Below are 14,990 nucleotides of genomic sequence, written 5' to 3'. Positions count from 1 at the left end.
CGGTATATGACCTTGCGGAGCCCTCTTCCCCCACAGCCTACAGCCCTGTCCTTCTGGAAAAAAGTGACTAAGTATGAAGGTAGAAATCTTCACTGGATAAAGGCACAAAGAGTATCTGGCCCACACAATGCAATATCGGTTGTCCTGTGTACCTCAGAATCTGGATTAATTACAGTACATTAACAAAAATGAGCTTCTGTTGGAGTTCATTCAAAGAATGTTTTCACTTGTTAATGGGTAATCTGCTACAAACTTCACCCCATTGCACTAATTATGACAATAGACTGTTGTATTAATTAATGTGTTTGGTTGAGGACTCTAGCAGACTAGCCATAAACAAGTGAAAATGTGTTTTGAATGAACTCTGAGAGACCCACATTTCACTTTATGTAAAAATGGAGATTCCTTTAGCACCAAATTCACATTTCTGCCACTCTGAGCTTTTCTGTCAATAGTCAACAGTTTCACTGGGACCTCATCCAGGGGTTATCTGATGTTATGGAGTCCTCTTCAGCCAGGGCTTGCTGCCTTGCTCCGTTGAGGATTTTTGAATTAATGTCATAGAAAATGTGCAAAAGTAAATATTCTGATCAGGTTGAACCTGGTTTCTGTATGTGACCTGTGCTCCATCATTGTTGGCCTTAACGTGCACTTAGGTGCCAATATAGAAAAACAACCTGATGGCCAGGGGCCCGATTCACAGAACTAACTTAAGACAAAATCCTAAACTTACTACCATTTTGGTATTCACAGAAGGCACTTACTCATTTTGGTATTCACAGAAGTTAGGAGTCCTAACTTTAGGACTCCTAAATGCCTTCTGTGAATACCAAAAGTCTTAAAGTTAGGATTTTTCTCAGTTTAGGAGTCCTAAAGTTAGGACTTCTAACTGTAGGACTCCTAAATGCCTTCTGTGAATACCGAAAGTCTTAAAATTAGGATTTTTCTCAGTTTAGCAGTAGTAAAGTTAGGACTCCTAACTTTAGGACTCCTAAACTGAGAAAGATCCTAACTTTAAGACTTTCGGTATTCACAGAAGGCATTTAGGAGTCCTAAAGTTAGGAGCCCTAACATCTGTGAATACCGAAATGAGTAAGTGCCTTATGTGAATACCAAAATGGTAGAAAGTTTAGGATTTTGTCTTAAGTTAGTTCTGTGAATCGGGCCCCAGGTTTGGAGCTTAAAACTTTTTGACACTATTTTGAACATTACATTTTAAAATTCATAACTCCGGTTTCCCTTATTCGTTTCCGTCCAAGCTGGTGTCATTTTATTTATTGAATGTACTCTTTTTTTCTACATTAGCTTGGGATTTTTCCTGTGTTGTGTTTTGACTTTTTTACTGTTCTATTTGTGCATGCATTCTATACACAACACACTAAATTAAGACTGTCTGTTCTGTGCAACAGGTAGCAGGAGATTGAGCTCAGGTTAATTTTGTGACTTTAGGGTTCGCCCTGAGAAGGGTTGTGGTTATTACTTGAGGTGGGCCGTCATCCCACTCAACTAACACCCCAATTCCACACACACATCATAAAGCAGATAGTGAATATTACAAATTAATATTAGAATCAGTTTAATGGCTGTGGGGGTAAACATGTTGTGGCTCAGATTGTGGAGAAACATACTGAGATTCAATTTTTCTGTCAGTGACATATAATGTGGAAAAATGAATGTGTTGCCATAATTATCTCCTTTCTGCTGATACATTTTATTTTTTTTAGAGAAATGTATCTGAAAATGGAAATGCCAGCTCCTGTTTTCTTGTTTAAGCTGCAGTTATAATTATGCTTGTAGCCTTCCTTTAACCTTGGCTGCTGACTCTGGCAGCAGGCATTGTGACACCAGAACTCAGCTGTAATAACTTATTACAGTTGAGCAGCTACATCAGACATCATTACACACGATTAAAGATTTCACAAGTTGACTACAATGGGGAAATTAGGAACAGGCTTTTATAAAGGGATTGCAGGCTTCCAAGCATTATAAAGGCATTCGGAACATTAGTCGGTAAGCACCAAGGACAAGCAAGGGTGGTTCCTGCCCATGAACGCGTGTATGTGTGAAGGATGCAAACATGGATAAGAAGGTGGCATCTCAGTACATTCATCAAGAAGATTTGGGGCCATATGTATCATTAAAAATTGCAATCGCAATCACCGAAATTCGCAGAATTTCGGCATTTGCGATCGCAATTTAGCTAAGTGGGATGTATTAAAGGATAACAACCTCGCAAAATAAGGAATCGCAAAATATGCGATTCCTTATTTTGCAATTGCATATAAGGAATCTCAAATTGCGACTCCGGTAATGCAATGTAAGAGGCCCAGAAAAAGTGCAATTTGGCCTTAAGGAATCGCAAATTATCACCAACTTCAGGTTGGTGGTAATTTGCGATTTCTTTGAAAAATTCACTTTTTTGCATTTTTCAAAGTGCCATGTGGCGCACATACATGCCCTTAGGGCATGTATGTGTGCCACATGTGCACACATGTACATTTCAGGGGTGCAACAGGGTGTCCTTTTGACACCCTGGCACCCTTGAAATTGCATTCTCAATTTGTGATTCTCTAATTGAGAATCGCAAATTGAGAATGTATTCCCAATCATTCCTATGGGCCTCTAGGCCCATAGGAATGAATGGGGAGGTATTCCTTAATTGCGAATTGCAATTTGCTATTCACAATTAAGGAATATGTAGGATTCGCAAAATTATTTGCAAATCCTACATACATAGTATTTTGCGATTCTCAAATAGTGATTCTCTAAAAATCGCTATTTGAGAATCGCAAAACTAAAGTTTCATACATATGGCCCTTGATGAGCACAATGGCTTGAAAAGATACAGACGGGTTTATTGAGTTGACATATAGTTTGACCCCACTCCAGATGGTTATATTTGATCCCTTTTAGCACCTAGAAAAAGCCAATAGGTTTCACCCATGCAATATCTATTGAGTTTGTCAATTGGTGCAATCTCAGGGTCAAAGACCAATGAAGAAGAGACATCCAGCTGCTGTAAGTGTTCACTTGAAACAAATCACATTTAAATTCCACATATTTAGAACAATTGTAAAAAGCATATATTTGAAAACATCGAATTGCCTGTTGTGTGAGCATGTAATCAGGAGGGGGGGACACGAGAGCTGGTTATTTAAAGAGGTCCTGTTCTAATGCTCCCAGGGGTCTACGTAGGAAAAGACAGGTAAGAGCAGTTCCTCTAAATGGCCAATTAGGAAAAAATAGTAGTGATTACTCAGATCAGAGTAATCACTACTATTTTTTCCTAATTGGCCATTTAGAGGAACTGCTCTTACCTGTCTTTTCCTGTTGTGTGAGCAGTCTGAGTTTTCTGTGGAGAGAAAACAAGCTGGGAGTGTGAATGTTGGCCTCTAACGGGAGCACAGCTTTTATAGAATGTTTACATTTCATTGCATTTATACAGCACTTACTACCCCTGACGAGTAAAACAGAACAATTTACAGTGCCCACCCGGCCCCCATTCCCTGACAGCCTCGAACCCTTTCAGGATTCATTTATGTGTCATGAAGAACAATAGGCATTCCGCAGCCGACCTCCTAAATTGCCTAGTAGACGTCAAGGGATGGATGACCAACTCCTCCCTAAAACTAAACGGTGATAAGACGGAGCTTATGCTCCTAGGCCCTCCCTCTCCCGTACCCTTCACTTCTCTGTGGCCCAGTGTTCTGGGCTCCCCTCCCACTCCCAAGGACAGTGTCAAAAGCCTGGGGGTGTGGCTGGATAATAAACTCTCCTTCTCTACTCAGGCCAAAAAACTGTCCTCCACCTGCTTTGGCCTACTCAGAATCCTGAGGAAGGTTCTCCCGCTACTCCCCCTAGAGGCTAAAAAGGTGGCGGTACAAGGCCTCATCCAGTCTCGTCTGGATTCGAACAATGCTTTATATGTAGGGGCACCGGAGATAACTCTCCGAAAACTGCAGGTCGTTCAAAACTGTGCAGCCCGCACATTGCTGGAAATCTCGCGCACTCACTCAGCCAGACCTGCTCTGAAAATTCTCCACTGGCTGCCAGTGAGGCAGAGAGTGACCTTCAAGGCGCTGTGCTTAGCGCACCGCGCCTTCTGGAAAACAGCCCCAGCCATCAACTCCGACCTTATCATTCCTTACCAACCTAACAGGAACCTTCGGTCGACGGAGGCGTTCCTTGCTGTTGTTCCCAGAGTGAAGCGAGCCAGGTCCGGGGGCAGGTTGTTCTCCTTAAACACCGCCAAGCTCTGGAATGCTCTCCCCACTTCACTCCGATCCAACCCTGACCTCTTCTCATTCCGCAAAAATTTAAAGACCCTATTGTTTGCCAAATCCGACTCCTCCTAGACTCCCTCTAGCCAATCCCTGCTTCTATTCAGCGCTTGGACGATTTCGGGCAGCAACCGCGCTTAACAAGTACTTTTACATTTACATTTACATTTACATTTACATAAGAAGTCTGTCCCATTAGAGAGCTCCATCCACCGGCTCCCAACATGCTTGATTTTACCCCTATCCATGGGACCTGTTGCTATGTTGTGCCTCCAAATCTTATCAGAAGAACCCAGTGCATGTATTGTGCTGCTGAAAGCGCATCTTCACACCCACCAAAAAACAGAAACATATGAGCTTATTCTATTATTGTTATTATTTCAGCAATAATTCACTCAGCAGGAAACGCTGACTGTATCATGCCACTGAGAGTGGAAGCAACAGAAGTACACAAGCCACAGATTGAAGGATCGAACACGCATCATGTTTAAAAGCAGCAGCAACAACGCTGGCGGACTGTTGTGTCTTGGGCCCTAGGCCCACATGCTATGTAAAAGACCACACAGATACTGGAACTGGCCACGAGCACGTGCACTCGGGCCCTTTTATTAGCTGGGTCACGTCACTCGTGACACCGGTGGTGAATGGGTGTGGGTGTGTGTGCCCACTCCCATAGGGGGAGTGGCTACTAACTCTGTGCCTGTTGAGACACTAGAACGTGTCTCGCAGGACACAACAGAGGACAATGATGCTGGTGTGGGTGAAAATAGCAACAACGGGGAAGGGAGGCGAGTGAGGGGTCGTGGGCCGGTTGCGAGCCATGACAGGAGCGGGGGGGGGGGCGTTGTAAGCAATCACAGGAGCAGAGTGTGCCGGGTGCAAGCAGTGATCTGTCTGTTGGAGGATGCAAGCAACGATGTTGCACGTTTTCTGCTCCTGAATGCGTGTCTTCTCCCCACTGAAAACAGAAACATATGAGCAAACTGTATTATTTCAGCAATAATTCACTCAGTGGGAAACGTTGACTGTATCATGCCACTGGAAGTAGAAGCAACAGAAGTACACAAGCCACAGATTAAATGATAGCAAACTCATGCAGTTTAAATGAAGCAGCGACAATGCTGGGGGAGGGAAGGTCCACTTCCTAAGGATTTGGTACCCAGTGATGTGGTGGAGATGACATTGATAAGTGACTCTCAGCCTATGAGGTGGCTCTAAGGGTTCACAAGGTTTCCAAGGAGTATGGGGGGAGGGGTGGCTTGTGGAGGTAGATGCCCTCAGTGGAGAGGGACACACTCCTAACACTAGAGATTGAGGACCAGACATGGTACACTCCCATGAAGGCCATACTTATTAACAAGTTTGGGTTGACCCCTGAAAGGTATAGACAAAAGTTGAGGAGCAGCTACAGACTTTCCAATCGGACCAGGGTGGACTTCCTAGATTATTCAAGAAAGGCACTGAAGGGCTGAGTGAGGCGCGGCAAGGTAGATTGTTTCACAGGGCTGTACAGCCTGTGAATTTGTTTTCAGAGCTGCGCTAACACCTGGTTGATAGTAAGATGACTGACCCCAGGAAGCTTGCTGAGGAGGCGCATCTCTGGGTCAGCACCAGAGTGTCCAAAAAGGTACCCCCAACAGAGTGAGGGGGAGGTCAAGGGAGAATCAGAAAAATCTCAGGTAAGAGGCAAGGAAAGGGTTCAAATGTCCCTTCTGAAAAGAAGGAGGGACATTCCAGTCGGTGGGCACCCCATTTCTAACCCCACTGCTTTGAGTGTTCCCAGTTAGGACACAAGCAGAGGGAATCTCTCAGTCCAAAGAGACCACCTACTGGAAGCTCTATAGTAGTTCCCACTGTGGCCTAAGGGGTTAGTAGACCCAAGGACAGGTCATAGACCATGCCAGGACCTCCCTCAACTGGGAGATAGGCTCAGAATGTGATCTGGTGATCCCTGTGGGTGGGATTTGTCACTTCCACCAGGTGTAAGTGAATAGGGTCCCATTCACTGCTCTGAGGGATACCGGGACAATCCATACCAAGATATTGGAAAAGCTAGTTTCCCTGGAGCAGTACACCGGCCAGGAGTGTAGGGTGACTCAGGCCCATGGGCAAGACTTTTCCCACTATATGGCTCTGGTATCCCTGGAGTGGGTGGGGAGGATGCCCACAGACTGCATTCTGGGGAATGAGTTGCCCCCAGTATCGGGGAACGGTGAAGGGTGGCTGATCAGGGTGCCTGGACAGTTCATTTGTCTGGGGGTACAACTCCCAAGTGGAGGGTACGGGATCCCAGAGGGAGAGGCAGGGTGAGGAAGGACTCAGCCCTGTCCTCTATTGAGTCTAGGATATAGACCCTGGGCTGATTGGCCAGTATCCAGATACTGCACTTGAACTGGTGGGTGGTAGAATGGAAGAAGGGTGCAAGCTACCCAGGGCTACATGCCCACACTCTGAGAAACCTCAGAGGTCAGAGAAGCCTGGATGGCCCGGGGTCTGGCACTGGTGCTGCATTTCAATAATCAAGTCCCTCAGGATCGTCTCACTGCTCAAAGTGGACCACCTCTTGATAGCATTAAATCCGATTGGTATAACAGCACAGATCATTAAGGTGATCAAGTTAAAGAAGGAAGGGAAGGAAACGGCAGGGAAGGATATCTGTAAAACATGACATAAGATCTTTTATATTGAACGTTTAATTATCATCATAATTCTTCTGTACTAATATATGTATATATTACATGAAAAATAAAATAACCCTGGATAACCTTGTGCCCAAGGACAAGAGGCCAAGTATTGCCCTATCCTCTTTTCATCTGAGTAATACTGCAATATAACAGAAGGGTTATCTACCTAAAACTTGGTACTGGAGATTTTTGTTCGCCTTTCCCATAATCATGAAAACCTACCAAATAAATGTGCAAGCCTCACATGGATTGAACCAACCAGGAGTCAACGATGCCCTGTTAAGATATCAAAAAGAAAATACAAAAACTAATAAATGCTCCAATGGGCGACTGAGTCTAATAATAGCAATCAAGGAATCCGTGATTATTCATTCTCATGGCCGATATTTCCTTCTCATAGTTCATAGGTTCCTGAGGACCTATTCTCAGTAACAAAAGCTACACCCTGAAAGCCTGTCAAAATATCGCAGGGATGCAACGTCCATTGCACACAGTGGATTCATATTTTCTTTGGGAACATTCAAAGTTGTTTCTCTCGCTCAGTACCAAAGGATTCCAGACAAGGACAAGTTATCCTGGCAAGGTGAAGTACATACACCGAAACATGAATTGAGTCTTAACCATCACACTGGCACATTCCTCCCCATAAAATGTCTTACAGGAACACTTCCTGACACAGAAATAAATGTTTGCTTTGTTTGTTAAAGTTGAGTGGTGCTTACGGGTCTGACCTTCATTCCACCACCGTCTTTAACAGCTCAAACTTAGATTGGTGCACTGCACCCTTACCCACAAGAAGAATCGGAAAACAAACACACAGCAGATCCGCTTCAGAGATCCGGCAAGAATAATCTGCAGCGTCCTGAACCCGGAAGCCGCTTTTATACTTCTGGTTCAGCAGGAATCATGGGAATTGTAGTTATGACTCTCGGACAGGTCAATTCATGATTTTCCTTGTACTGTACATTGCGTACCGTCTCTCACACTGTCTCTCCCACCAAGCCACCAACTGAGAATACAGCACCTGCATGGCTGATTGACTCTGGGCGGAAACCATCATGGGCAACAAGGAATGTTTTTCACTGGAACACAAACATTTTGTTTCTCCCCACTGACATCTTCACGATGAATGTGTAACAACTGGAAACTGACAGCTGTCAGTGGCCTCTGTTAGGTGCTATCTTTATGGACAGAGTATTGTCTCTCTATTCTCTATTCTCTAATCTCTACTCTGTTGCTCTTTTTAATGAGCTCTTCATCAAATTTATGTTCTCCTCACGCAGCTTGATTGTAGATCTTTGATACTTATTGTAACTATTGAAGTTCTAGATTCCCCTGACGAAGGGCATAGTTCAGCCCGAAATGAATTGGGAAAATACGTTTTTCAGCTGATTTGCTTTGCTGAGTCAAGAATCATCGCGTTTCTTTTTGAAGAATATCTCCTGTGGACTGAATAAAAGCAGATTCTGTTATTTGACATCTTCTGCGTCTGATGTTTTCAGAAGTGTTTCGATATATTTTGGGGATTTTAAGTTGAACATTGTTTACCATTGTTTCATTATTTTTTATACATTTATACTTCTATATGCAATTATATGTACATTTAGGATTAAGTGACAGGACAGTAGTGCACCTGAAGTCCTTGGATACTTATCCAGGTTTTGGTGTTCACATTTGTATCAGGAGGTTGACAGAGCCCCCAACTGGGTGCACACTTTAATTTGTTGAAATTCAAGGAAAAGTATATTTGGTTTAAATCCGTTTATTTTTGATGAGCGCATTCTAGCTGAAACATTCTTCTATTAGAAAGTCGGCATTTTCTTACCTTATCCATTTGGTGGCTGCAGACACATGACTGGGTTTAGTTGACAGTTGTTCTTTGTGTATTCCTTCTAGACAGCCACACACAATGGGAGCGTAGATGTGGCAGGATGGGCCATCAACTGCAGGATGGGAAGGAGGAACTGGGCACATCCTCACTTATACCTGAAGATACCCTGTTTCCTGTCTCCACACAAAGGTCTGCATACCTCCAGTAGTTATTCTGTATCCAGGGCAGGGAAGGCAGAGCATCTGTGCAATTGAAAGCCATGTCTCTAGAAGCTCTCCCACACTTCAAAAGCACAACTGTGTATTAAATAGGGAAATCAGACACCACCATTTCAGTACAGTTCTGGACTTGTTGATACTGAAGGAGCTACTGCCCTGGTGTGCTGACTTGCTGCCTGCTGCCCTCTTGCCTGGGGAAGAAGACCTGAACCTCCAAACTCCATCTTGAAACCAGGACCCCAGAGTGACTCAAAGGGCTAGTCTGCCCACCTCCTGATCTGAGCCTCCGAGACATGAGGCTCCCCTACAGCTCTTGGGCTTAAAGCAAGCTTTTGTGCTCTTTGCGAACAGGTCCATTTGCACCGGAAAAGCGCGGCTCACACTGAATATCAGTGCAATCCCCCACCAGCCCCTCTCTTCACATAGTAAATATCGGTCGCTGTGGTGGACCACCAGCATGAATTTCTAGCCATCCATACGCAATGCCTGACATGCTCTTTGTGCCATGCTGAGCACCAACAGTGACGCTCTCCCTGCTCCCCACAACCCTTTCCAACGTAATGGGACTCACGGAACAGCAAGTTGAGAAGGTAAAACTTCAGCTGGACTAATCTGGGACTGTATCTGACCGACGCTTCATCACGGTGGGACTGAACTTTTGACTTTGACCCAGTCCTGCATGAACAGATATCCTTGGTTGTTGCTCTATGCTTTGGGGTGATATATTGTAGCTTATTCTTTAAAAATCAATAACTGTTAATGTTAATTGGGATTTGTAAAGGGCCTGATCACAGGCAGTTTAATTGATTGGATTTTTGTCATTTTGGTCTTGTTTTATTTATTACATTTTGTTCTATATTTCTAACCTGGTGTCTGTTTTTTTGTGAGGTGTTTTCACCATTTTATTTTTTGAAGTGTTACACAAACACTTTACACATTACCTCTAAGTTAAGCCCGACTCCTCTGTGCCAAGCATCCAGGGGGGTTGAGCTCTGCCTAATTTGAACTTTGCTCCTGCTTACCATGGCTAGGACTGTGGTTGCGGCTTGACCAGGGCTCGCACTCCAGGAACCCAATTTCTAACAGGTGGGTGGTCAACCACAGAGTAATGCATCAATGAGAATGCACAAGCCCCAGGGGTGCTGGCCCCTTGGAGACTGCTGCACACTTGCACGAGGCTGAGGTGTTGGTCAGTGAAGAGAGTTAGTGCACAATCAGGATTGAAGAACATAAAGGCTAGAGGTGGTGTGTGTAATGACCTCTCTGTTGTTCAGTTTACTTTTGCAGGACGTATCCCATGTGTTAACACAGTCAGTGTGTCTCAGAGACAAGGCACTATGTCAATTTATTTGTATATGTATGTGGATAACTCATTTCTTATGGCTATGTCAGCTGGTGGGCTCCAGAGGTATCTGCTCACCATATAAATGTACTATAAGGAGAACACAGAGTAATTGCAGGTAACACACCTGTCTGGGTATTTGGGCATAAGAAGCTAGAGGCCTAAATCAGAAATTATGCAAGTAATTCACCAGTGTTCTGCTCTAAGGTGCTTGGAATTAGTTTAAAATGGCTTCATTACTGGCCGGGGAAGTGAAAGAAACAGAGAGTTAATTAAACTTTTCAGCAAGAGTTTGAACATGCAGTATGACATTTCAAATAACAATGCATAACACAGTAAATTGGTTTCAGTTCAATTTAATTAAGAAAGATTACATCTTTTTAAAAAAAAAGTATGGTACATATATTTGAATACAATTCATATCTATGTGCTTGATTTTTGCTTTGGTATTACAGTTGTACAAAGGTGCAAGGTTTTCCCCAATCAAACCCATAATTTGCATGGTTTTCTGCCTGTGGGTTTCATGTTGAAATTTGGGGCCATAATATACAAAGTGCCCCAGGGACTCAAATGGTATGTACATCTGTCCTTTGCACCACTGGGCACATTACAGAAGGGGCACAGACACTTTTAAAGCACCTTCTGTACGATGGGTTACACTGGTGCACAAATATGTGCCAGCGCAATGAAAATAGGGTGTTCCTTCAATTCCAAGAGGGTGGGACCCCATACAAATGAGGAAACCGTTTGTCATTGAGTCTGCCCCATATTACGGATGCAGGTCCAAGGACAAAAAAGCCATTGTAAGTGCATTGATTGTGAGCAACATAGAGGTGCCACACAGTCACAGCACCTGCCCTTGGATGGGGGAGATGGAGTCCTAGGGACCCCCAGGCATCCCCAGGCATCCACATCCTCACTGCATCTACCTGCAGGGAAGGAGGGACCTGCCCCTCTTTAAAGCTGTCACCAGGTGTCTGCCTGAATTGAAAAGCAGACCTGGTCCATCTTTCACTAATGTGCTGTTTATGGTGCTGGCACCTAAGTGTGGATAGCTCATGAGTGTAATATGGTATATTGTTCTAGGCCTCACCCAGCAGATCTAGTTAAAGGTGGGTCATGGCGCAGAGTTGGCTGGGCACCCTATATGTAATATGGCTGCTGGAGTTTTGCAACTTTTAAAAAGCTGCTATAAGAAGAAAAAGATTGGCAACATGTACCTAGATTCAAAGGCAGGAGGAGAATGGTTTTAATGATAACACAAGAAAACAGCATATCCTTTTCAACACCAACTAGCTCTCATGAATTAATACTGGCAGTTTTCGGGGAAAACTATGCCAGGCGTAAATGTAGGAAAAGCAGGAAAGTCTGGCGCATATTTATGAAATAGTGATGCAGTGCAACGCTGCAAGTCACCCTGCTGTGCTGCCTTGCATCACTGGGAAAGGGCAGGGATGTAAAATATTTATCGATCATGGCACATTCCTGTGTTTTCCCCTTGCTCTTGTGCTGTTTATGCAGCCACGCACAAACGCAGGCATCCTTGGATCATGGTTCAAGGGTGCTCCGTTGCATGCAGGATTGTTAATGTGCAGGAAGGGGCATCTTACTGCCACAAAACAGTCGTGAGAGGCTTTCTCCTCTTTGTATGTGTGCACTTAGAAAGCGGAAAAAACAAGGAGAAATAAAGGTATTTCTCCTCGTTACACCTCACCTGGCGAAGAAATAAGATTTTTGGTGCATTCCCAGGTTTGCAAGTTCTTGTAAACCTGGGAATGGATCAAAAACCATGGGTGTGGCAGCGTAACACCCACCGCAACGCCCATGGAACGCCTCCCGTGCGCAGAGTAAGGAATCTCAGCGATTTGTACGGCGTTGCCTCACTCAAGGTTTTTGAATCGAGGCTTGCATCATGCATGTACCCCTTTGCGTGGTGCAAACATGACTCCAGCCTCTCATAAACATGCCACTCTGTGAAGGATGGACACTTCGAGGGAATGATGGCAGACTTTGCCACTGGTTAATTTTCACATTTACCTTTTGCAATGGGGTTTCAAAGTTAATGGCGAGTCTAGTTATGTGCCACAGAGTTTTAAAAAAACTTGTTTGAGACACTAATACTGAAATTGAGCAGAGAATGCAGAATGTAAATGCACACATCTATGCTGAGGGCAGGGCCAGTGGAACACAAATCTTGTATCTAACATCACAAATAAGCGTAGAGTTCGGATGGCGTTATTTTGTCCGATGGTGCCATGGTTAGCTGGTCCTTGTCTGGATTAATTGTTTATCCAACTGCCATTCAGGAAAAATGCTTGATGTGGGCGGGCTAAGAATGTAAAAAGAAAACATGGCATTAGGGCTGGGAAAGAAACACATTGGAAGTTATCTGCATCACAAAACATTGCAGGCACAGCCTTTTCTAAGTTCTACAGCGTGGGTGTTGCATTGTACACAGGGGCATGTCTTGGGCAGTGGGAGAGGAATGGTATTGATTTCAAATTTCACAAGGGAGGGTGGGGCAGGGTGAGGGGTGAGATGGAGAGGGGGTAATGCTCCTATGAGGTGTTGGAAACCTGTGGATTCAGCTGTATGGCTGTTTCTTTAATTGGGCACATGGCTTTTCATCCTCAAATAAAATTCATGAATTGTGCTGCCAAATGAACTGTTATGACCCAAACTGGTTCAAATTTTTTTATGCGCCAGCCCAGATCTTCCTGGAGAGGGCAGGCTCTCTGGGTGCACTCGCTCAGGGCAATAAGGAGCTGTAAAAGGATTTTAAGGCTGCTTTGAGCTTCCAGTCTAGCCCTACAATATGAAACAAAAAATACCAGGATGGTTTTGTGTCCTTTTGTGCTATGTCACACCCCACCCCCTAAAAAAACCTAAAAGAGAACCTTTGATATTGACATTTCTCTCATCCATTCCATTTTATGCTGACACTGTGGTCCCAACTGACAAAGACACATTTGGCGGATAATTCATTCCCGTGAGGTGTCCATCAAAGAATACGCAGCGTTCACTCCTGCATAATTGTACAACACAACATCCTATAATTATGCATTAGTCTACCCCGTGCAAGGGGTGAGGTGCGGCTGGATCAACCATGATTTGCCTTGAGAGTTTGTGAATGCCCACCTAACCTGTGAGTCTGTGGCCATTACCAAACTCCTCTCTGACCCTTTAACTCTTGGACATTGACTGAGATTTAATCCATCAAAGTAGTGGAGTAAATCGATTTCCAGGGGTGGGAGGGGAACAAAACAGCTCACAGTTCAGTGTGTGGGGGGGGGGGAGGGTTCTAGAAGAATATTCTCCCTGGTGAGGAAAAAAAATCCAGCTTTCTGAATGAAGAAATGTTCTCTGTGCACAATCTTTAGTTTAGAAACAGCAACGTCCAAAGCTGTTGCAAGATTATAATGTCACATGACTTGGCGAGAACAATGACCGTAAGCCTCCCACTGCCTGCGTTTGTGAATTGCACAAAGTAGTTAATCTGGCACCATCCACAGGAGCGATGTGAAGCTCGATTTATATCAAGAAATCCAGTGTATGCAGAGAAGTAACATCAAGAATGTAAAATTGTATACGCAGATCACTGTTGTTTTCAATAAAACTTTAAATAAAAAAAAAAAAAAAAAAATACATGGAGAAAAAAAATGAAATCCAGTGTATAGGAGGCAGTCTGACCTCATCTTTATTTTTTCAAACTGGAGATAGCGCCCTTATATGATGTTGAGACCCCATTAACCACTACCTATTAAACATGCACACATATATGAAATTACAGTTCCAAAACAAGCAGTCCCAGTTGTCAGTTGAAACAAATGTGTGTGTTTCTTAGACTTCAGTACTCCATCCTTGCATGGGTGAACTTTGAGGGAGTTATGCCATTTTCGGCTCTCAAGTGACACGCCGCTACGTGATTGCGCATCAAAGGACTTAGGAAGTAACTGCTGTCACTGTTGTATTAAGATACTGTACGGATGGAAACTTAATAAAAACATATTTTAAAAAAGGACATTAGGAAAGGTTTCTCACCATGAACTTCAATACCAGCACAGTCACAAACACTCCATAGAGGGCGCTCTTGGTAATAAGCAGCAGATATGTGAGTTTCCCAGCATTGGCACTCTTTCGAAATGAGTCTGAAATTAGAAAAAAAAACATTAGTTCAATCTTTTGACATTCATTTTCCACGCCATCGTTTCTAGTTCAGTGTTGTTTGGAAGGTGCTCTTCACAGAAACAACTCATGGTAAAACATTAAAATAGACATTTGGAGCACATTTCTGACTATTTGTAACGTTCAGAAGTGTGTCCATTAGCAGAACAATTAAGATGTGACATTTGTAAGCATCGAGTACTCGATTATGAATTAATATTAAACCTGTGTGACGTCATGTGGATGAGCTTTAAATAAAGATTTTCAACTACATTCAGAACACATGGGGTTGAAACAGTGACCTGGAACAGACTCTCATTAACCTGGCGCAGAAAGTGTAACGCCAGTTGTTTCTGAAACTGGACACACCATTTACACACCCACATAAAATTAAAAAAAACATTTTATTAGAAGAGGGATCTTTTTGTCTCATTTTCCATTTCAGGAACTGACCAAACCAAGGTCGCAAAA

At 43.7% G+C, this 14,990-nt stretch overlaps 1 protein-coding gene and 1 gene segment (V, D, J or C); one reads left to right on the top strand and one right to left on the bottom strand.

Annotated features, from left to right (window-relative positions):
* The window catches only part of LOC146813348 (uncharacterized), a 54,128-nt gene extending 44,253 nt beyond the window's left edge, over positions 1-9,875 (top strand). Inside the window, exon 3 of the mRNA XM_085620158.1 lies at positions 8,861-9,875. Coding sequence (XP_085476284.1) covers positions 8,861-9,003 — 143 coding nt within the window. The 3' untranslated portion in view covers positions 9,004-9,875. The remainder of the gene's footprint in view (positions 1-8,860) is intronic.
* Positions 9,876-10,695: 820 nt separating this feature from the next.
* Positions 10,696-14,990, bottom strand: part of LOC146813347 (T-cell receptor beta-1 chain C region-like) — a 30,354-nt gene continuing 26,059 nt past the window's right edge. The window contains 2 exon segments of the C gene segment in view: positions 10,696-12,684; positions 14,397-14,503. Coding sequence covers positions 12,658-12,684; positions 14,397-14,503 — 134 coding nt within the window.

The sequence above is a fragment of the Triturus cristatus genome, chromosome 7 (assembly GCF_964204655.1).
Source record: "Triturus cristatus chromosome 7, aTriCri1.1, whole genome shotgun sequence".
NCBI classification, from domain to species: Eukaryota; Metazoa; Chordata; class Amphibia; order Caudata; family Salamandridae; genus Triturus; species Triturus cristatus.
This window is presented reverse-complemented; position numbering and strand designations above follow the sequence as displayed.